The sequence below is a fragment of the Barbus barbus genome, assembly GCF_936440315.1.
Source record: "Barbus barbus genome assembly, chromosome: 46".
NCBI lineage: Eukaryota > Metazoa > Chordata > Actinopteri > Cypriniformes > Cyprinidae > Barbus > Barbus barbus.
The window spans coordinates 425,001-446,606 of NC_136724.1; the positions used below are offsets into that span (position 1 = coordinate 425,001).

A 21,606-nucleotide genomic window follows, 5' to 3' on the forward strand; every position below is an offset into this window, starting at 1 on the left:
CCGAGGGCAAAATCACTGGAAGAGTGAGTACTGTCCCATCAAAGAAAGACGTGTGACACACAAATTTGTATTTTACACATAAACACAATCAAATATGAGCATGTTTTATTCCAGCCACCAAACATTTAAAATAGGGCTGTCAAGCTAAATTGGTGTTATTCATTTTGGAGTAAATGAAGTGTTAAAATGATTAATGCATTTAAGGCAGCGCCCCGTTTAGAACTGTCCGTCATCTTACACTGATGATCCTGATGCAGGACGACTGGCGTGTGATGCAGTCTAATAGAAGGCAGTTATATCAGCCTGACATTCAAGATATGAGTGCAAAAGAATCACACACTTATATTTCTATCAAATGATATAGTTTACACCTAGGGTTGGGAATCGAAAGTCAGTTCTAAGATACTTAAGATCAGGAATCGGATACTTCTTGTAAAATTAATTTTGATTCTGTCCATCGATTCCTGTGTGCGTAAATCACCTTTTGAAAGTAATTTGACAGTTCAAATAAAGACTGATCGATTACATTAGGGTGAAAAGGAGCTGTTAAAATGTATTTGTCTTTGATTTATTCAAGAGAATGATTCAAAAACGTTGATTCATCTAGTAACGAAACAAGTAAATCTTGAGTGAGTCATTGAATCATTCATTCTTAAATTGCATGTAATTTTGTTTAGTTGTCTAATGTTTTTTCTTCAGAATTGTGAGAACCACAATCTCCATTAAAAAAATCTAATAAAAATCTTAATTTATTCAGAATCATGCAGCTCTATTTTGCACACAAGCAGCTCGTAGTCCTGCTTATTTTTCTTCATGGTACTCCACTGCGACTAAATGTTTTGCAAAAAGAGGCACAGAATAAATAAGTTTGATATCTAAATGTTTGGCTTCATTTTTAAATCGCATTAGAATCTAAAAGAATCAGAATCTATCAAATTAAATCGATTCCCAACGCTAATCACACCAGCAAGAGTGCTGCTTTAACTAATATCTGCACCATTGATCATGTGATACTGATTTATACAACAGTTCAATAAACAAGGTAATATTACTTTACAATTTAGACACATTATTGTCTGTTTTGCTCAATTTCACAGATGAAGATAGTTCCAATCAAATCCCCAGCAGAACTGATGAGTTCTAATCTGCTTATTTCATATTTCAGTATTCATTAAAATAAAAACATTAATTCCCATTTATTGATTATGAATGTAATGTTGAATCTAAATGTCTTTCTAAAGCTAGTTGTCCATGCAATGCTTTTGTTATTACACAAGGTTAATTTACATTGGGGGTAATTTCTCAGCACAAATTGATGTGCAAATCATGAATCGGTACATCACGTAATTAAACAGACTAAATTCAGATCTGAAGTGGCTGTGATCCTCACTCTGTGAAGTGTTTAAGATGCTCTGCTGGTGTTTCCTCAGCGCTATAACTGCTTCAAGCACCACTGGAGCGACTTGCGGAGGAGCGTGTGTTTGGAGGTGACTCCGGGCAGCATCGATCAGATCGACCCTCAGACTAACCGTGTGATCTGCTCGTATGATTACCGCTGCGTGGAGGGCTTCGCCGAGCTCTCCGACTATCAGGGAGGCTTCTGCTTGCTGTATGGAGGCTTCAACAGACTGGTGTGTGCTCGCTTCTACACAGAGTGACCGGTGACTCGCTCAGAACTAATGCTCTCTCTCTCTCTCTCTCTCTCTCCCCAGCATCTGTTTGCGTCCGAGCACCGTGAGGAGATCATTCGCAGTGCGATCGAGCACGCCGGGAACTTCATCGGCATCACGCTGCGGCTGCGTAAGGAGCTCCTGAGCTTCGAGGGCTTCCTCGGCGAGCGTCTGGGGAAGTACGGTTCGGACGAGTGCATCACCTCGCTGACCGAGTTCATCGTGCAGAAGATCACGCCGCGGCACGCAGTAAGATCAGCTCAGGAGATCCGCTGTGCTTTCTGATGTGTGTGGGGTCCGTCTGATGCCTGTGTTTGTCTCAGGAGCCGGTGAAGAGGATCCTGGCGCTCACAGAGACGTGTCTGGTGGAGAGAGACCCTGCCTCTTACAACATCGTCACCGTCAAGCCCTTCGGAGAGGTCCGTCTGATCACAGCTCAGTCACAGACTGAAGCAACACCTGAGAGAACTGAAGAAACAACTCCATTTCAATAAAAAAAGCTATATTTTAAATCATTTACTTCAAAAAAATTAAAACAACCACAATTTTTTTAACTGCCAAATTATTAAAGTAATTAATGGAAGCCAGTTTTCACAGGATTAAAAAAAGGGACTGACTTTTTTTCTATAAAATATTGATATAATATGAATTACCAAATTTAAACTCAGAACTGTGAGATAAATTACGAATTGTGGGATATAAACTGATATTTGATAGCAATCTTTCCTTTGAAAAACATGTTTCTAGCATTTGTAAAACTGCATTTTTTTTGTCTATATAGTCTAATATATCTAAATTATGATCTATGCTCTCAATGTCAAATGCAGAAACATTAATTCATGTATTTATGACCTCAAGGTTAGACTATTGTAATGCTTTATTGGGTGGTTGTTCTGCACGCTTGATAAACAGACTACAGATGGTCCAAAATACAGCAGCTAGAGTTCTTACTTGAACCTCAAGTAAGAACTCTAGTTTGTTCTCTTTCTCAGTTTGTTCTGTTTCTCAGGAGCTTTGCAGGAGGTTTCTTGAAGCAGAGACACAGTTCTTCTGGATTTAGTCTCAGTTTGTTCTGTTTCTTCATGTCATTCCAGACAGACTGATGATGATCAGATCAGATCTCAAACATCTCACTGGATTATTACTATTAATGGCTAAATGAATGTTTGGAAATGTAAACTGATCTTTTCTACTGACACACTCCAGCAGAAGATAGAAATAACTGACTTAACACCGTTTTAGCTGCTGATAATACTAGTGTTTTTAATATGTTGATCACTGCTGTATTTCAGAGCACAACTGCATATTCAATGAGAAAAATTATGGCAGAGGTTAAGGAATATGGTTTGGATTGTAGAAAAGTGAGCATTATAAGCCAGAATGCACAGACTATGTGATTTTACAAAAAAACGATAGGATTTTTTTCTTTGGAATAGCATGAACTGAATTCCTTATTGTGACATTTTGGCCACATACTGCATTAAAATCACATGAAAATTACATATGTAGAAACTAGTGTTTATGTTTGTATAATCAGAATGTGTGTGTGACTTTCCCTGTCTGTCTCCGTGTGTGTGTGTGTGTGTGTGTGTGTGTGTGTGTGTGTGTGTGTGTGTGTGTGTGCAGGTGTTTGCTATGATCTGTGATGCAGACAATCCTCAGGTGTTCACTGTGGAGTTCATCCGCGGTCAGATCCGGAAGTACTGCTCCACTGAAAGGTAGTGCCTCAGCGATAGCTCCTGTCCTGTTCCTGTTCCTCATCAGATCCTAATGACTCCTGCTGTGTGTGTGCAGGGACTCTCTGCTGGCGAGTCTGCTGGACAGCGTGCGGGCGTCGGGGAACAGGGACGTGTGTGTGAAGATGGTCCCCACACACAGGGGCCAGCGCTGGGGTCTGCTCAGCACGCCTGTGGACGAGGAGGTGGAGAGCCTGCACCTGCGCTTCCTCGCTGCTCCTCCCAGTACGTCCATCATTAACTCATCAGATTAAACAGTGTGTTTCTCCATCATCTGAAGTCAACCATGGTTTGGAGAATCAGATCTCACTGTATGCTGTCCTCTGATTCCTGCAGGGATCTTTAATGCTGTGGAGCAGGGAATTAGATTTCTGTTTCTCATAAATGACGTGTTCTTGGCTCCGCTGGTCATTATGATTGTTTTTCAGCTAATATTAGTAAAAACCCACTGTTGAGAGAGCAGCACAGAGAACTTAAACAAACCTTAGATCAGTTTCACACTGCGTTTACCTCACAATACACCATCACTGCAGCTCCAGAGAGGAGTTAATGGATAGTTTTCAGTCACGTGACCGGCTCGAAGACATCCATAGAACTGCTGCACAAGCGTTTCCCAGCCGCAAATATTTAGATCACCTCTCAAATGAAAAAAACAAAGGCATTTCTGAACAAAATGCAAGTTTTGGCCATTTGCAATCCATATTAAGTACCCGTGGCAATATTTCAATCATAAACAGTGCGACAAAACATTGCAAAAACACTTAACGTGCCTTAATATATTTAAAACAGTAATATTAAAAGATCAAATTCAGTAATCATCACGTAGTGTACACAGGCAAGCAGATGAGACCAGAATATGAACGCAGTCTGCTTATGACGTTCAGTGTTTTCAATCGTTTTCTATGGGAAGCCATTTAATGTGAAACTTTGCACATTGCATTTATATTCTGGCTTCATCCTCTTTCCTGTACAAAATATACATCAATAAGGTGTCCACTGAATTTCGCCTTTTAATATCTGTGTTTTACTACATTATTACTTGATGCAATCTGAGTAAATATAGCTGGCGGTCAGTGGAGCAAAGCTTCGTTTTGTCCGCCAGGTGGGCGTTCCTGTAAGAGTGTGACGTCATGTGAAAACTATCAATAGAAGCCATGATAATTATGCTCTGACCATGATAATGTGTGTGTATATACAGTATCTCACAGAAGTGAGTACACCCCTCATATTTTGGATGTTAGAGACCTTGCGCTCCTCCACCTTCCGTTTGAGGATGCCCCACAGATGCTCAATAGGGTTTAGGTCTGGAGACATGCTTGGCCAGTCCATCACCTTTACCCTCAGCTTCTTTAGCAAGGCAGTGGTCATCTTGGAGGTGTGTTTGGGGTCGTTATCATGTTGGAATACTGCCCTGCGGCCCAGTCTCTGCTTCAGTACATGTTGGCATTCATGGTTCCCTCAATGAACTGTAGCTCCCCAGCGCCGGGACAGCACATTTTCACTGTTATACAAGCTGTACACTCACTACTTTACATTGTAGCAAAGTGTCATTTCTGCAGTGTTGTCTCATGAAAAGATATAATAAAATATTTACTAAAATGTGAGGGGTATACTCACTTCTGTGAGATGCTGTATATACAGTACCATTTAAAAGTTTGGCGTCAGTAAGTTTTTTTTAATTAGTACTTTTATTAATGAGGGATGCATTAAATTGATCAAAGGTGACAGTAAAGGCATTTATAACGTTATAAAACATTTCTATTTCAAATAAATGCAATTTTTTGTTTTTCTATTTATCTGTAAATAAAATGTATGACAGTTTCCACAAAAATATTGTGCAGCACAACTGTGTTCAACATTGATAATAATCAGAAATGTTTGTTGATCAGTAAATCAGTATATTATTATGATTTCTGAAGATCATGTGACGCTGAAGACTGGAGTAATGATGCTGGAAATACAGCTGCAGATCACAGAAATACATTACAGTTTAACACATATTCACACAGAAAACAGCTGTTTTACATTATTATAATATTTCACAGTTTTTACTGTATTTGTGATCAAATAAATGCTGCCTCGGTGAACAGAAGAGACTTCTTTCAGAAACATTAAAAAATCTTACTGATCCCAAAAATAGAAGATATGATGAATCTATATTGTTATTTAAAAAGTTTGAAAATGAAAACATACTAAAAACCAACTACTTGATATAAGTTTAATTAATTTGTGTGAAATGTAAAGAATCCATTCAATAAAAAATAAATTAATTCCAAACTTTTTTGTTTTATTTTGGTTGTAAACTGGAATAACTTGGTTCTGTTTGTTGTTCTTGTAGATGGTAATTTTGCAGATGCAGTGTTCAGATTTAATGCCAACATCTCTTACAGTGGAGTATTACACGCCGTCACTCAGGACGTGAGTGTGTCTCGACTCTGTGCTTCATTTCTGTGTGTGTGCCATCAGTGTTTTCATTCTAATTCATATTATCTTCCTCTGTAGGGTCTGTTCTCAGAGAACAAAGAGAAACTGATCAGCAATGCCATCCTGGCGCTCTTATCTCAAGATGTGGAGCTGCCGGGGCCCAACTCTGAGCTGGAGGCCCAGTTCCAGGCCATCAGGCGTCTGGTGGCGTCCAAAGCCGGCTTCCAGGCCTTCACGCAGCTGCCAAAGTACGAGTCTGCATCCTAACACACAGCACATCTGTTCAGCGCTTAAACACACCTGAGATGAATGCAGTGTTGATTCTGTTCTTCTTCACTGTCATCTGTTTGCTTGCTGAGCCGCTCAGGTTTTGTCTGGGTTTAATAAAACACTCTGTTGTTCTAAGGTCTGGTCCCATGGGTGGACTCGAAGCTGCAATGTAAATATTAGTCCATATATCTCAGTGTACCCCTTTTCTTTCTCATTTCTGTCCATCGGTCTCTCCTGTCTGAAACCATTTGTTTTGCTATTGTACGTTTCCTCTCTTCCTCATTTAAACGCTTTACATCTGCTCTCTCTCTCTCTAATCTTTCTGTCATATATCATTATTTCTGGGTCACTGAGATGTATGAATTGACTAGTTGTGCTCCTGTCCACTATTTATACATCTAGCATTCATTCGGTATTTGAACATGCAAATATTGAATGGATTATCAGAAATGCCTTTTTTTTTTTGGTAGTGATTTTTTTTAGTTTTTTGTTTTTTTGTATTTATTTTTCTGGCTCATCTATAATGTTACGTACATTTTTATATTACAAATAAAATAATTTATGGGCATGTTGCAGGTTTAGAGAGAAGCTGGGAGTAAAAACTGTTAAAGCACTGAAGAGAAACAACAACGGCGTGATACATGCGGCCATAGACATGCTGTGTGCGCTGATGTGTGTAAGTGAAGCTCTCTAAACCTGCTCTAGATTCACATTACAGATTCACATTAAAGTCTCTGTGGTAACACATGGCCTGTGTGTTTGTGCAGCCGATGCACGATGATTACGACCTGCGGCAGGAGCAGCTGAACAAAGCCTCTCTGCTCTCCTCGAAGAAGTTCCTGGAGAACCTCCTGGAGAAGTTCATCAGTAACGTGGTGCGTCTCAGGCCTGTAGATCTGTGATGAGGAGCAGCGAGCGGCGTTTTGCTCACTCGGTGTGTTTGTTTCACCAGGACCACGGCACAGGAGCGCTAGTGATCAGCTCGCTGCTGGACTTCCTGACCTTTGCCCTCTGCGCTCCTTACAGCGAGACCACCGAGGGCCAGCAGTTCGACATGCTGCTGGAGATGGTGGCCTCCGATGGACGCACGCTCTTCAAGCTCTTCCAGGTCAGGGGTCACATGTGCTCAAAACTCTTTTCTTCACAAATACAGGAAAATTGTGAAATATTATTACAGTGTAAAGCAGCTGTTTTCTATGTGAATATGTGTTAAAGTGTAATGTATTTCTGTGATCTGCAGCTGTATTTTCAGCATCATTACTCCAGTCTTCAGTGTCACATGATCTTCAGAAATCATAATAATATACTGATTTAGTTCAATGTTGAACACAGTTGTGCTGCACAATATTTTTGTGGAAACTGTGATGCATTTTATTTTTCAGGATTCACAGATGAATAGAAAGTTAAGGCCCTATGAAATCAGTTTTATTTTTTTCCGTTTAAATTTTTCTGGACTCCTGGTTAATGGTTAAATGAAACATATTTAGGGACCTATAAAATGTTTTTTTTTTTTTTTCACATTCTGTTTTATTTTAATTTTATTCAAATGCTGTGTTTAAGCATGTCTAATTATCTGAATGCATAAAACCAACTTAATTTATAAAATGTTTGCTTTTTGCCTCTGTGTGTATATGATATGATGGTAGTTTTACTCAAATAAAAGGGTAAAATGCTCATGGATTGACTCTCAGAGCAGTTCTGGAGATGTTCATGTGTTTAGTGAGACGGCAGACGCTGAAATCATGACGAGCATCACGTGCTTCAGTCTGTGTGAAGTAAACAAAACCACACGTCTGCGTCATTCATTCACACAGAGACACGCAGAACATGCAGGATTCATACTTAAAGCCTTTTTGCAGCTTAATATTTACAGATAATGGTCCATATCACGATTAAATTTAAGTCTAATGACCTACTTTTGATTAATTCATCCAAACTTTGACAAATTCCGTGACAATCCTCATTATACAGTAAATTAAATTTTTATAACTGGATTCCGTCCGTGTTTTCTGCATTGCGAAAGGGCCCTAGAAAGTTCAAAAGAACAGCATTTATTTGAAATAGAAATATTTAGTAACATTATAAACTTCTGATCAGGTTAATGCATCCCTGATGAATTCTTCTTTTGAACAGCAGTGTGTTTGGTCTTTCTCTCGCAGCATCCGTCGATGGCGATCATCAAAGGCGCGGGTCTGATCATGAAGGCCATCATTGAGGTGAGTCCTGCCGCTGTTCCTTCAGCGTGTCTGTGTTGTTCTCTCTGTGTCTGATCCGAGCGCGTGTCGTCTGTCAGGAGGGAGATAAGGAGATCGCCTCTAAGATGCAGGAGCTGGCTCTGAGTGAAGGAGCTCTACCCAGACACCTGCACACATCCATGTTCACCGTCAGCGCTGACCAGCGGATGCTCACCAACAGGTCAGTTCAGCTCAGACTGATCGATCTCACACTGTGATGCAGGGCTGATCTCTGTTTTATCACACGCAGGCAGCTGAGTCGTCATCTGGTGGGTTTGTGGACGGCAGAAAACCCCACCGCCCTGAACCTGCTCAAGAGGATCCTGGTGAGCGGACACAGACTGGACATTCACTCACGCTGTTCTTCTAGAAATAACACTGAAATCTTCAATCGCTGTCTGTCCTTTAGCCCACCGGTCTGCTGGCGTATCTGGACAGCGCTGACCCCGTGCCTGAGAAAGACGTGGACAGGATGCACATACGCGACAATGTCAAGATCGCCACGGTATGAGTGACCAGCTCTCTATAGATCTCTACAGGATGAAGAGAGTAAACATTTAACTAACAGATCTCACCATACTTCAATTTATTGATAACTTTAAGAATCGCAAACATTTTATGCATTACAGGATTTCTTAAATGTTGTTTAAATATGACATGAGGCATTATCTAATTAAATATGCACTCATTTACATACAGAAATCTGTACATTGGATAAAGCCAGGCTCATAATTCTTGTTTTTATCACAACAGTCAACAGACAGAAAACAAATACATTTTAAGCATGGTGTATATAAACACACCCCTCAATAAAACTGTAAAGTTTGGTGTAAGAAAAAAACTGGTTGGAATGGAAATCTATAGGCGCAATACAATAAACACTTATATTTATAAAATGTGTATAAAAATGTTTTCTTTCTAGTAGTGTGAAAAAACACTTTTAATGAACATCTAAACAGGCCAAAATCTGTCTGAACTTAAGCATAAACATACCATGTTTATAGATATTTAGCAAATGTGCCAAGTTCACATGCTTGTTTCTACAGCCAGTAACTTTGAAATGCGTGCTCCGTGTCGGAACGTCTGTTTTTGTTTTGGAAAACACAGCATATTGCTGGAAGCCATAGAAGCCTTCAAAGGAACTGGTTTAGAGATCTCAGATTCAACCTGACCTGAAAGCCTCAGCGTCCAGTCCATCTAAAAGTTTCTGACCAGAGGACTATTAAACACAGATACGCTCGCTCGAGTCTGAGGAGGAGAATCTACTCTCTCCAAAATCTAGAATTCGGACTGTAGTACCCATATCAACCACTAATATATATCAATTTTTTTGCAGGACCAGTTTGGCAGGAATAAAGTCCCGGAGTGGCAGCGCATCGCAGGCAAAGCTGCTAAAGAGGTGGAGAAGTTTGCCAAAGAGAAGGCGGATATTGTGCTGATACACTGGAGAGATAAGATGGGCATCGCTCAGAAGGAGGTGAGTGACGTCTGCCGCTCTCTCTGCTGTTAGTGCTGCTGCTCCATCAGTTATTGAGTTATGGAGTTAGTGCTGCTGAATGCTGGGCATGTTAACGCTGCTAGAGCTGGGCTGTTTAATAGGGCCTGCTCTGTTCTGGATCTGCTGGTTTCTGATTCTGCTGGTCTGGTTTGGATCTGTTCAGCTGATCTTTATGGTTAGGGTTATTATGTGCGATGCTTCTTCAAAACAGGCTCTGTTGGGTTTCTCTAATCTTCTGTCTCTGGTCTTTACTAATAATAAACACTCAAACATGGCTTGCTGGAGATCTAATTCTTGAGATCTAATGATCCTCATAGCCAACTAAACATCTGCAGACCATCACTGTGCCTGTCTCTGTATCTGATAGCACTGCCCTCATTTCACAGCTACAAAAACTTTAATAAAATAAATAAAAATGGATCAAATTCTAGCTATTGCTGATACGCTGGTCATTTATTTTCATGTCATAATTGTCCATTTGTCTTTCTATATATTCTATATACCTATTGAATTGGGGTGGAACAGTTCAACTTTTTTCACAGTTTGGTTTGTATCACGGCTTTAGATTCACGGTTTCGGTATGTTTACTGACTAATAAAAATAAAGAAAATAAGAATAATCTATCTAAATACAAGCAACAGCACAGATGCATACAATAGAGTAAAGATACAAATAAAATAAACAGTGATTTTCAGGGGGGGGGGGGGGGGGGGGGTTTAGGTAGGTCTACAGCATTTAGTTTTTACAGAAATTGAATAAAGTAATCAAATGTAAAACAGCATTGCATATTTGACTGTATAAATTAAATACAAATCTTTAATAAAATTACAAAAGCGATTCAGTCAAGAGCAGTGAGTGATTGGTTTGTTGTTGCTGTTTGATTAATATTAAGAAAGTGCTGTCACTTTAAGAGAAGGCACTGATCCAGTGCACTGATACTGTACGCTCAGCCGGCTATATCTGCTATAGGATACTTACCATGACGGGTATTTTGACAGAATGTTTGTGTGAATTTGTCCATTCAACACTTCAGAGAGAGCTTAATATTTGCGCGGGTTTGCTGCTTCTGATGAGCTCGCGTCCTCTGGCTCTGGCAAAGCTGACATGAGTTTAGTTTAGTTCAGGTCTCACCTGTGCGCGTGCTATCAGCACCTGGGTGACGACGGAATAAATGCTCATATTCCAGCATATACGCCACTCGCATTGAACAAGAGGTTTGGCCACTTTTTTTTTTTTTTTTCATCGCTGTTGTTGTAATGTACTGGGAAGCCAGCATGCGCAGCCATCAACAGAAGCATAGGCTACATTAGCCGAGCCCTGGGGTTTTTTACGTGTTATTTATAACAAACCATATTGTAGATGCGTTGTCAGATTTAAGTTGAACTGCGGTCCTAGCGCGTGCCGAACCATGGGTGGAGAACCGTACAGTTCGGTTTTTTCCACGAACCGTTCCACCCCTACTATTGAATATACACTATATTCTATATATTGAGTAATTTTATATTTTTATATATATATATATATATATATACACACACACACACACACACACACACACACACACACACACACACACACACACACACACACAGTACCCTCAAAAAGTATTGGAACAGATCAGGACCTGCTGGACCTGAGACTCAAACCCACAACCTTCAGGTTACAAGTCCAGCTCTCTATCCATTAGGCCACGACTGCCCCAAGTATAGGGATGCAACGATTATAGATTTTGCTGGTACGATTATTGTCTGATGAATAATCACGGTTTTACGATTATGACGATTATTATGCATTTATTCATTTCCTAACATTTAATAATGTATAAAATCACATGAACACTCTTTAGATGTTAAAGTGTTATTTATTACTGGCTTTTGAAACAGAAATAACACAGTAACGAACAATACAGCACAAAATAATAAAATACATTTACATTTACATTTAGTCATTTGGCAGACGCTTTTATCCAAAGCGACTTACAATTGGGGAATACACAAAGCGATTCATCTTGAAGAGGCAGTCAGACAGAGGAAGTGCTCGTAACACCAAGTCTCAGTCATTGTTCAAATAAGTACAAGCTAGTAGGTGGAGAGAAAGATAGAGGGAAAGTTTTTTTTTTTTTGAGTTTAGGATGAAGGCAAATACTGCCGAAAGAGATGAGTTTTCAGTTGTTGCTTGAAGGTTGCCAGGGATCCGGCGTTCCGGATAGGAGTGGGAAGATTATTCCAGCAGCCAGGAATGGTGAACGAGAATGTTCTGGAGAGTGATTTTGAGCCTCTCTGGGATGGTACCACAAGGCGTCGCTCACTAGCAGATCTCAAACTTCTGGAGGGGATGTAGGTTTGTAATAGTGAGTGGAAGTAGGAGGGTGCTGAGCCTGTGGTAGTTCTGTACGCAAGCATCAGTGTCTTGAACTGGATGCGAGCTGCCACTGGTAGCCAGTGCAAGGAGATGAAGAGAGGTGTAACATGCGCTCTTTTGGGCTTGTTGAAGATCAGTCGTGCCGCTGCATTCTGAATCATTTGTAGAGGTTTGATTGTGTTTGATGGCAGACCAGCCAGAAGAGCATTGCAGTAGTCCAGTCTAGAAACAACAAGGGCCTGGACAAGAAGTTGCGCAGCATGCTCTGTCAGAAAGGGCCTGATCTTTCTGATGTTGTGTAGTGCAAACCTGCAGGAACGAGCAGTCTTTGCAATGTGCTCTTTGAAGGTCAGCTGGTCATCAAAGATTACACCAAGATTTCTGACCGAAGTTGATGGGGTAATCATTGATGAGCCGAACTGAATCGTGAAGTCCGTAGAGTCGGAGTGGCAGGGAAGACCAGAAGTTCCGTCTTTGCCAGGTTGAGCTGTAGGTGATGTTCTTTCATCCATGCCGAGATGTCCGCCAGGCAGCCTGAGATCCGTGCAGCTACCGTTGGGTCATCTGGTTGAAAAGAGAGATAGAGCTGTGTGTCATCAGCGTAGCAGTGATAGGAGAAGCCATGTGCATGTATGATGGGACCCAGCGATGTAGTGTACGTGGAGAAGAGGAGGGGTCCAAGAACCGATCCCTGAGGAACTCCAGTGATCAGTTGATGTGGTTTGGATACCTCCCCTCCCCAGGTCACCCTGAAGGATCTACCGGTGAGATAGGATTCAAACCAGCGAAGTGGAATCCCAGTGATGCCCAGTGATGAGAGGGTAGACAGGAGAATCTGATGATTGACAGTGTCAAAAGCAGCAGAGAGATCCAGCAGAATGAGGACTGACGATTTGGAATCAGCCTTTCGCAGGGCTTCAGTGACTGAGAGTAGCGCAGTCTCTGTTGAATGGCCACTCCTGAAACCTGACTGTTTAGCATCCAGTTTGTTGTACTGTGAAAGAAACCGCGAGAGCTGGTTGAAGACAACTCGTTCGAGTGTTTTCCCTACGAATGGAAGGAGAGAGACAGGTCTGTAGTTATCTAAAAGAGAAGCGTTTAATGTAGGTTTTTTGATCAGTGGGGTTACCCGAGCCTGCTTGAATGCTGTGGGGAAGATGCCTGTGAGGAGAGATGTGTTGATAATGTGTGTGAGTGCCGGTAAGAGTGTGGGAGAGATTGTTTGGAGAAGATGTGAGGGGATCGGGTCGAGAGGACATGTTGTAGGATGGCTGGAGAGGAGAAGTTTGGATACTTCTGCCTCGGTGAGAGGACAGAAGGAGAAGATGGGAGCTGGAGCGGTGGATGTGGTTGATCGGAGGTCCTGCGGAGTTGAGAACTGGTTGCTGATTGTTCTAGTTTTGTCTGTGAAAAAAGAGGCAAAGTCATCAGCGGTTATCAAAGTGGTGGGAGGTGGAGGAGGGGGACAGAGGACAGAATTAAATGTTCTGAAGAGATTACGCATGTCTGGAGCGCTGGTGATCTTGTTGTGGAAATGTGAGGATTTGGCAGTGTGGACTTCAGTAGAGAAAGATGAAAGCAAAGACTGATACCTACTCAGGTCCGACGGATCGTTTGATTTGCGCCATTTTCTCTCTGCCGCTCTGAGTTTGGTCCGATTCTCTCGGAGAACATCGGATAACCAGGGGTTAGAAGGAGCAGCCCGTGCTGGCCTGGAGGAGAGAGGACAGATGTCGTCTAGACAAGAGGTTAAGGTAGAGCATAAAGTGTCAGTGGCTGCATTTACATCCAGAGAAGAGAAATGGGTAGGCGAGGGAAATAAACAAACAACAAACAAAAGTCCATCTCTCCCATTAGAATAAAAAAGGTGACCGCTGCTCTGTAAACATCCATGACAGTATTTCTCTTTTGAAAATAAGAAAGCCGTTAGAAATCCCAGAAGACGTTGTGGGCGGCCGGTGTACGGAAGCCTGTAAGCTTTAAACTCGCTCTCGCAAATACTTGACGGCTCTTGAAGTTGAAAGTAAACATTTATCGTTTTGTTTTGGTTAATTTTAATAAAGTTATAAGACCCGGAGAAAGTCTGTATTTTTATTGGTATAGTAAAATGAATCTTAACAATAAAACACATAACGCTGTAAAATAAAACACAATACAATTAAGTAATATATAGTAATATATATATATATATAGTATGAAATGTTTTAATAAATTATGACATTTTGTAATATTGTTCATTGGCCGCTGCTTATGCTGAGACTATGCGGGCAGTTAAGCAGGAACGCAGTACATCTCAGTTCTCATAAGTGTGCGTTCTGTGTTCTCGCGTCCTTCCGAGTTCGTTCTTCTAAGGAAGCTTGGCAAGACCGGTCTCCACGAGAACGCAAGTCCGTTCTTTGCGTTCTTGGAATTGAGAAACAGCCTTCACACAGGCAACTGTCACTTCTCTCTCCTTCTCTCTCGAATAATTAATTAAAGTAGCTAAATATAATTAATTAATTCAAATAAATGTGATCTTACCGCACTATTTAATCTCTTTCTGATCTGAAGCGGGCAGAATGCTAAGCTAACGAGCCGTAGCTTCGCGTCAGGTGGTTCTTACCTTCATGTTGTGCATTAAAATCATTCAATGTACAGCTAGCCGTGCATTATCCCTTATGTATTCGCTCTTTAGCATTAGTTTTTTTACGGCAATATTTAAAGGTGCCATAGAATGAAAAACTGTCTTTACCCTGGCATATTTAAATAATAACAGTTCTGTACATGGAAATGACATACAGTGAGCCTCAAACACCATAGTTTTCTCCTTCATATGTAAATCTCGTGATTAAAAAAGAGCACTGAAAAACAGGCGAATCAGAACATAACACCGACTGTGACGCAACAGTCAGGATCACTACGCCCCCAACATTTGCATAAACCCGCCCTTGTTCTAAGCCGGCCGAACCATCAGAAGCTCTGCAGGTATTGTAAATAAACAAGCGCGGACAACAGCGAAAATAACTAAATAAATGTTATGTTCCAGGCCGTGCAGGGGGTGTGAAGTGCAGGGATGGGTTGGTGTCTGTATTCAGAAAGGCACAGAAAGCAAATAACGCGAGCCACTAAAGGGACATGGTTAGCTCCTTGCTAGCGGTAGCCTGTTACAGTACATAAGATTTCACTCTCAGTAAGGAGAGATGAGGATGATGGCGAATGACTTACAGATCCTGAGCACCACTGACAAGCATCTGATCTTGTGAAATGTGTGGTAAGTACTGTTGCTCCATAATGTAAACATAGTTTGTGTGATCGCGTCTCTTGAAAGTGAACTATAACGCGATCGATGGATCGTTCAAAAGCAGTTTCAATGCCTCGCATATTAATAACGGCTCCCTGATGCCCGCGTTTTATATACAGTATAATTACCCGACGATATAACTGCGAGAGAAAGTATTTAAATATATATTTTCCTCCCTGTGCTTCCTTCTTGCTGATGAGCCGTACTGTGAAACAGCCAATCAGAGCAGAGCTCATTATTATTCATGACCCTGCCAAATAAGCCAATAACAGACCGTTTCATTCTAGGGAGAAATCCTAGGGTTGTAAATGGACATGTAAAATCGTTTCTGGAGATTTTTTGCCCTTACCTAAGCCACATACCTTCTGTGTAGATATCAGAGAACAATTTAAAATACTGTATCAATGCATTCTATGGCACCTTTAAATGACTTCTTGGTGTACCCAAAATGGTCCCACACTTTCGACAGGCATTTCTCTGGTGGAAATAAAGCTTCGCTGTGTAGTCCCTCTGTCACTAATCTAATGCGTGTAGTAGCCTTCGTGTCTCTGATAAGCACGTAATTTGAAGCTGGTGCACCACTAGTGGGACTTTGTTTTCATTTTGCACAAGCTGCAACAGTTCAGCTCTGTGCAACAGAAACACTCGGTTTTGTGGAACCTTTACGATTAATTAACCGTGACGTTTTAAAGCGAGGTTAATCGCGGAACCGGTTAATCGCTGCATCCCTACCCTAGTAATGGATATAACTGATACAACGCATTCCCTGCTTTTAATATCTGAAGAATTAATGCAACAGGACACAGCTGATCACTTAGAAAGACCTGTGAGGCAACTGCTCCAATACTTATGCTCACATCAGATAGAGGGATGAACTCTAAAAGTGCTGTTCTTTTTATTTGGTAAAACATGTATGTGTTGAAACAGCTAATAATAAAATGTGACATTCTGTAGTTTTGTCTCATATTCATCTTTTAATCATATTTGTAAATGTCTTGACTCCACAGCCAACAGAGAAAGTTTGTCTTTACTGTTCCAATACTTTTGGAGGGCACTGTGTATATATATATATATATATAGGTATACACACACACACACATATACAGGTACATCGTGAAAAAGTTCTTTTTTTTTTCTTCTTGTAACTTATTTAAAAAAGTGAAAGTTTCATATATTTTAGATTCATTACATGTACATTAAAACATTTCAAAAGTTTTTTTGTTTTAATTTTGATGATTAGAGCTTACAGCTGATTAAAGTCAAAAATCAGTATCTCAAAATATTAGAATATTTACATTTGAGTTTCATTAATGGCCATCCCTACAGTATAAATGCTGGGTATCTCTTGTTCTTTGAAACCACAATAATGGAGAAGACTGCTGACTCTGCAATGATCCAGAAGATGAACATTGACGTCCTCCACAAAGAGGGTAAGACACAGAGGGTCATTACTGAAAGCTGTGGCTGTTTACAGAGTGCTGTATCAAAGCATATTAAATGCAAAGTTGACTGGAAGGAAGAATTTGGGAAGGAAAAGATGCACAAGCAACAGGGATGACCGCAAGCTTGAGAATACTGTCAAGCAAAGCTGATTCAAACACTTGTGAGAGCTTCAGAAGGAGTGGACTGAAGCTGGAGTCAGTGCATCAAGAGTCTCCACGCTCAGACGTCTTCAGGAAAAGAGCTACCAAGCCACTTCTGAACCAGAGACAACGTCAGAAGCATCTTACCTGTGCTGTGGAGAAAAAGAACTGGACTGTTGCTCAGTGCTCCAAAGTCCTCTTTTCAGATGAAAGTAAATTTTGCATTTCTTTTGTAAATCAAGGTCCCAGAGTCTGGAGGAAGAGAGGAGAGGCACAGAATCCATGCTGCTTGAAGTCCAGTGTGAAGTTTCCACAGTCAGAGATGGTTTGGGCTGCATGTCATCTGCTGGTGTTGGTCCACTGTGTTTTCTGAGGTCCAAGGTCAACGCAGCTATCTACCAGGAGATTTTAGAGCACTTCATGCTTCCTTCTGCTGGCAAGCTTTATGGAGATGCTGATTTCATTTTCCAGCAGGACTTGGCACCTGCCCACACTGCCAAAGGTACCAAAAGCTGGTTCAATGGCCATGGTGTTACTGTGCTTGATTGGCCAGCAAACTCGCCTGACCTGAACCCCATAGAGAATCTCTGAGGTATTGTCAAGAGGAAGATGAGAGACACCAGACCCAACAATACAGATGACCTGAAGGCCGCTATCAAAGCAGCCTGGGCTTCCACACCACCTGAGCAGTGCCACAGACTGATCACCTCCATGCCACGCCGCATTGATGCAGTAATTAAAGCAAAAGGAGGCCCAACCAAGTATTGAGTGCATAGAAATGAACATACTTTTCAGAAGCCTGACATTTCTGTTTAAAATATCCTTTTTTATTGATCTTATGTAATATTCAAATTTTCTGAGACACTGAATTTTGGGATTTCATTATCTGTAAGCCATAATCATCAAAATTTCAAGAAACAAAGGCTTGAAATATTTCACTCTATGTGTAATGAATCTATATAATATATGGGTTTCACTTTCTGAAATGAGTGACACAAAAATATTGACCTTTTTTGCGATATTCTAATTTTTTTTAGATGTACCTGTGTGTGTGTGTGTGTGTGTGTGTGTGTGTGTGTGTGTGTGTGTAAAAAAATATAAAATATAAAAAAAATCATATTCATTTTGAGATTAGCTAAAATTAAATTGAGCTGTTATTGAATTATTAGTGTTTTTTAAAGACTAACTTCAAGTGAGCATTAGATGATACCAAATGTAATTTAAATGTAAAAACAGTGAATGTGCATGAACAATTAAATATGGACTGTTACTGATAAATGAGAAAATCTCCACCAAAACAATTGTGTTGAACAAAACTTCAATGCACCAAGTATCATTTATTGATGTCATCTAATCCCCATCTTGAATCCCAAGATGAATTATGATTTGTTGATGTGAAGCATGAGCTGCAGATGAAGGCACAGCTTTGGTATCATGAGCATGAGTTACACAATCATCATCATCATGGTTTCTTTGCTCTTGAGCCTCCAATCACGCAAATTCACGTTCCTGCCACTCAAAGCCAGCTTGATTGAGAATCTCTCAGTGTTCGTTAAAGCAGCTGGTGTGATTGGTTGACCTCAGGACCAATAACCTCTCTTATCTCTGCCCCTCCCATCGGCTCTTATTGTGGTTTCTGCTGTCAATCAATGCAGCAGGACAGGAATAACCTGGTGAGTAGTTTTATCCAATCAGAGACTCTCTCTCTCTGTTAGTCCCTCCCTCTCTCATGTCAGTCACTGTGTCTCATGTAACGTGTGTGTTTTCCTTCTGCTGTCACACTGACTGTATTAGATCCGTTGGCATCCATGTCTTCAGTTGTTTAGAGCAGGATCGTATCTTCATATCACATGTTGATCATTTCACTGCTAGGGTGTCGTCAACATTATCCTCACATCCCGTCATAGATGTAGTCATCTCATAAACCAGCATTATATTCAGAAAATTCAGAATATTTGACCGAGTGCCGCTTCATTCCTTCTGTGTCACTGACTGCAGAACACAAACCAGAAGCCGGTGATCCTGAGGAAGAGACGGCAGCGCATCAAGATCGAGTCCAACTGGGAGCTTTTCTACTACAAGTAAACGAGCCTGTTTCACTCCGAGAGAGTTGTGTGTGTGTGTGGGGTTATTAGAGTGTGTGACGCTTGTGTCTGTGTGCAGGTTCCAGCTGGATCACGCTCGGCCTAACCTGATCTGGAACCTGAAGACGCGCGAGGAGCTACGGGACGCTCTGGAGGGAGAGATGCGCTCCTTCGGTGTGGACCGCGAGCTGGGCAGCGCTAGCGTCATCTCCTGGAACCACCAGGAGTTCGAGGTCTGCACTTCAGCAGCGGTCTCAACACAATACCAGAAGATCTAACATGATACACTGACAAATACAGATATTTAATACCAGTTTTGATACCACAGAGAAAAACTGCCACAGCGTTAAGGCCGTAAAATCTCAACACTATCAAAATAATGCATTTGTGTGCATTTTAAAGTTTAATGCAAGTCAGTTTGGTGTAATTTCTGTTGTGATAGCGTCTCAATCGAACAGAATCCAAGCAATTTGAATATAATAATAATAATAATAATGGTGATGAATAATAATTAGGGGTGTAGTGGTACAAGTATTCGTACCAAAGATTTTCAGTACGGGTCTTTCGCTTCTGTACGCATGTGTACCCAACAAATCGTTCCATTATTTCAGGAAATTCAGACAATAAATGCTGTTTTGGTGCTCTTTGATGTGGCGCGATGTATCGCCGTATAGTACTAACACCTCAGTTCTAACAGCAGCGTGATCATCCCTTCCTCTTTATTACTAGTTTTAACATGAAATAAACATGAATGAACATCTCACCCCTCACACAATCACTCAGTTAGTGTTTCAGCCTCAGAAAGACATCATTGAAACGTCTTGATAACAGAATATCACGTGGCATCAGTGTCTACAGCTCGTTAATTGCTAGAGAAATATGATGCTATGCTAGAAAAGTCTAGTGAAATATTAGACTATATACTTCATTATATTTTACTTGACCTGTTAGTGATGTCTTAATTATTTAATGTATGTTTAAATAATTATTTTATGAAACAAGTTATGACAGCCACTCTGTAAATTATTATATTTGAACAACAAATAAAAATTGTATAATTTAGAAGTTAATTTAAAAACATGTTTGCGTACAATTTTTAAAAAAATTGAGTGTTAATTATTATAGTTAAAAATAAATAGTAATTGAATTTAAGTTTGGGCTCTGATGTTAATTGTAAAATTATAGTGATGTAGTTTCCTGTAGTTTAGGTAGATTTTTATCCCTAAGAAAATTTTAAATATTATTGAATTTATTTAAAGAAAGAACAATTTGTTCAGTAAATCATTGTTAAAAAAACATTCCGAAATCATACTGAACCTTGATGTCAAAACCGAGGTTGCTGGTTTTTATTGTAATTGTTTTTGCCATGAAAATGCTGACATGGCATTAAATAAAAATATACTACTACTGCTACTCAAAACAGAGGTGCGCACCGACCTGTCATGTTTGGGTACCATTACACCCCTAATAATAATAATATTAACTCTAAAATTTCATATCAATAAGTATTGAAAAACAGGTTTATTTTTAATATTCTATATTTTTGACAACACTAGTATATATCCAGTGAATCACAGCGAGATCTGATCATTCACACATGTGTATAAAGGTCTGTGTTGTGTTCAGGTGAAGTACGAGTGCCTCTCTGACGAGATTAAGATCGGGGATTATTACCTGCGTTTGCTGCTGGAGGAAGATGAGAACGAGGAGTCTGGTGCCATCAAGAGATCGTAGGTTTCTGAACACATGCTCTGAGCGATCTTCATCTGGTTTGTATTCTCCTGATCATCCGTCTGTGTCTCTCCGCAGGTACGAGTTCTTTAACGAGCTCTACCATCGCTTCCTGCTGACTCCTAAAGTGGCCATGAAGTGTCTGTGTCTGCAAGCGCTCACCATCGTCTACGGGAAGTGCTGCGAGGAGATCGGACCCTTCACTGACACCAAGTACATCGTGGGCATGCTGGACCGGGTCAGTATCCAGCACCAGACCACAGGATCACGTCTGGACTGAAGTTAAAACGGCTGCAGTTCCTGATTTTGTGGCACATCAGTTCTTCTCTGAAGTGTGGTTAACTGATGTGTGTTGTAATCTCATCTGTATATCTGCAGTGTACAGACAAGCTGGAGAGAGACAGACTCATCCTCTTCCTCAACAAACTCATTCTCAACAAGGTCTGTAACGTAATGCTAATAAAACTCTGCATACACCGTGAGACGTGTGTCTGGGAAACGCTTTTATGATTTTGCTATTCCTGTTCAAACAGAAAAATGTGAAGGAGATGATGGACTCTAACGGAGTGCGTATATTAGTGGATCTGCTCACCCTCGCTCACCTTCACACCAACAGAGCCACTGTCCCACTGCAGGTGTGTGTTCAAAATACACACTCTTTAAAACACTTTTATTCATCATGGATGCATTCAACTGAACAGAACTGACAGTAAAGACATATTTATAATGTTACTA

At 40.6% G+C, this 21,606-nt stretch overlaps 1 protein-coding gene across 2 annotated transcripts in view; it reads left to right on the plus strand.

The window, feature by feature from the left end:
* dnajc13 (DnaJ heat shock protein family (Hsp40) member C13) overlaps positions 1-21,606 on the plus strand; it is a 70,395-nt gene that overhangs the window by 25,041 nt on the left and 23,748 nt on the right. The window contains exons 5-27 of one of the 2 annotated variants that reach the window (XM_079408739.1): positions 1-23; positions 1,431-1,631; positions 1,713-1,919; positions 1,994-2,089; positions 3,297-3,388; positions 3,465-3,631; positions 5,745-5,824; positions 5,909-6,078; positions 6,677-6,776; positions 6,868-6,975; positions 7,053-7,208; positions 8,260-8,316; positions 8,394-8,515; positions 8,585-8,660; positions 8,744-8,839; positions 9,671-9,811; positions 18,712-18,729; positions 19,055-19,137; positions 19,220-19,373; positions 20,767-20,870; positions 20,950-21,109; positions 21,250-21,312; positions 21,405-21,506. The exon at positions 1-23 is cut by the window's left edge and continues 19 nt beyond it. In XM_079408739.1, the coding sequence (XP_079264865.1) occupies positions 1-23; positions 1,431-1,631; positions 1,713-1,919; positions 1,994-2,089; positions 3,297-3,388; positions 3,465-3,631; positions 5,745-5,824; positions 5,909-6,078; positions 6,677-6,776; positions 6,868-6,975; positions 7,053-7,208; positions 8,260-8,316; positions 8,394-8,515; positions 8,585-8,660; positions 8,744-8,839; positions 9,671-9,811; positions 18,712-18,729; positions 19,055-19,137; positions 19,220-19,373; positions 20,767-20,870; positions 20,950-21,109; positions 21,250-21,312; positions 21,405-21,506 (2,576 nt within the window). The remainder of the gene's footprint in view (positions 24-1,430; positions 1,632-1,712; positions 1,920-1,993; positions 2,090-3,296; positions 3,389-3,464; positions 3,632-5,744; positions 5,825-5,908; positions 6,079-6,676; positions 6,777-6,867; positions 6,976-7,052; positions 7,209-8,259; positions 8,317-8,393; positions 8,516-8,584; positions 8,661-8,743; positions 8,840-9,670; positions 9,812-18,711; positions 18,730-19,054; positions 19,138-19,219; positions 19,374-20,766; positions 20,871-20,949; positions 21,110-21,249; positions 21,313-21,404; positions 21,507-21,606) is intronic. The other variant, XM_079408740.1, reaches the window with a different exon arrangement.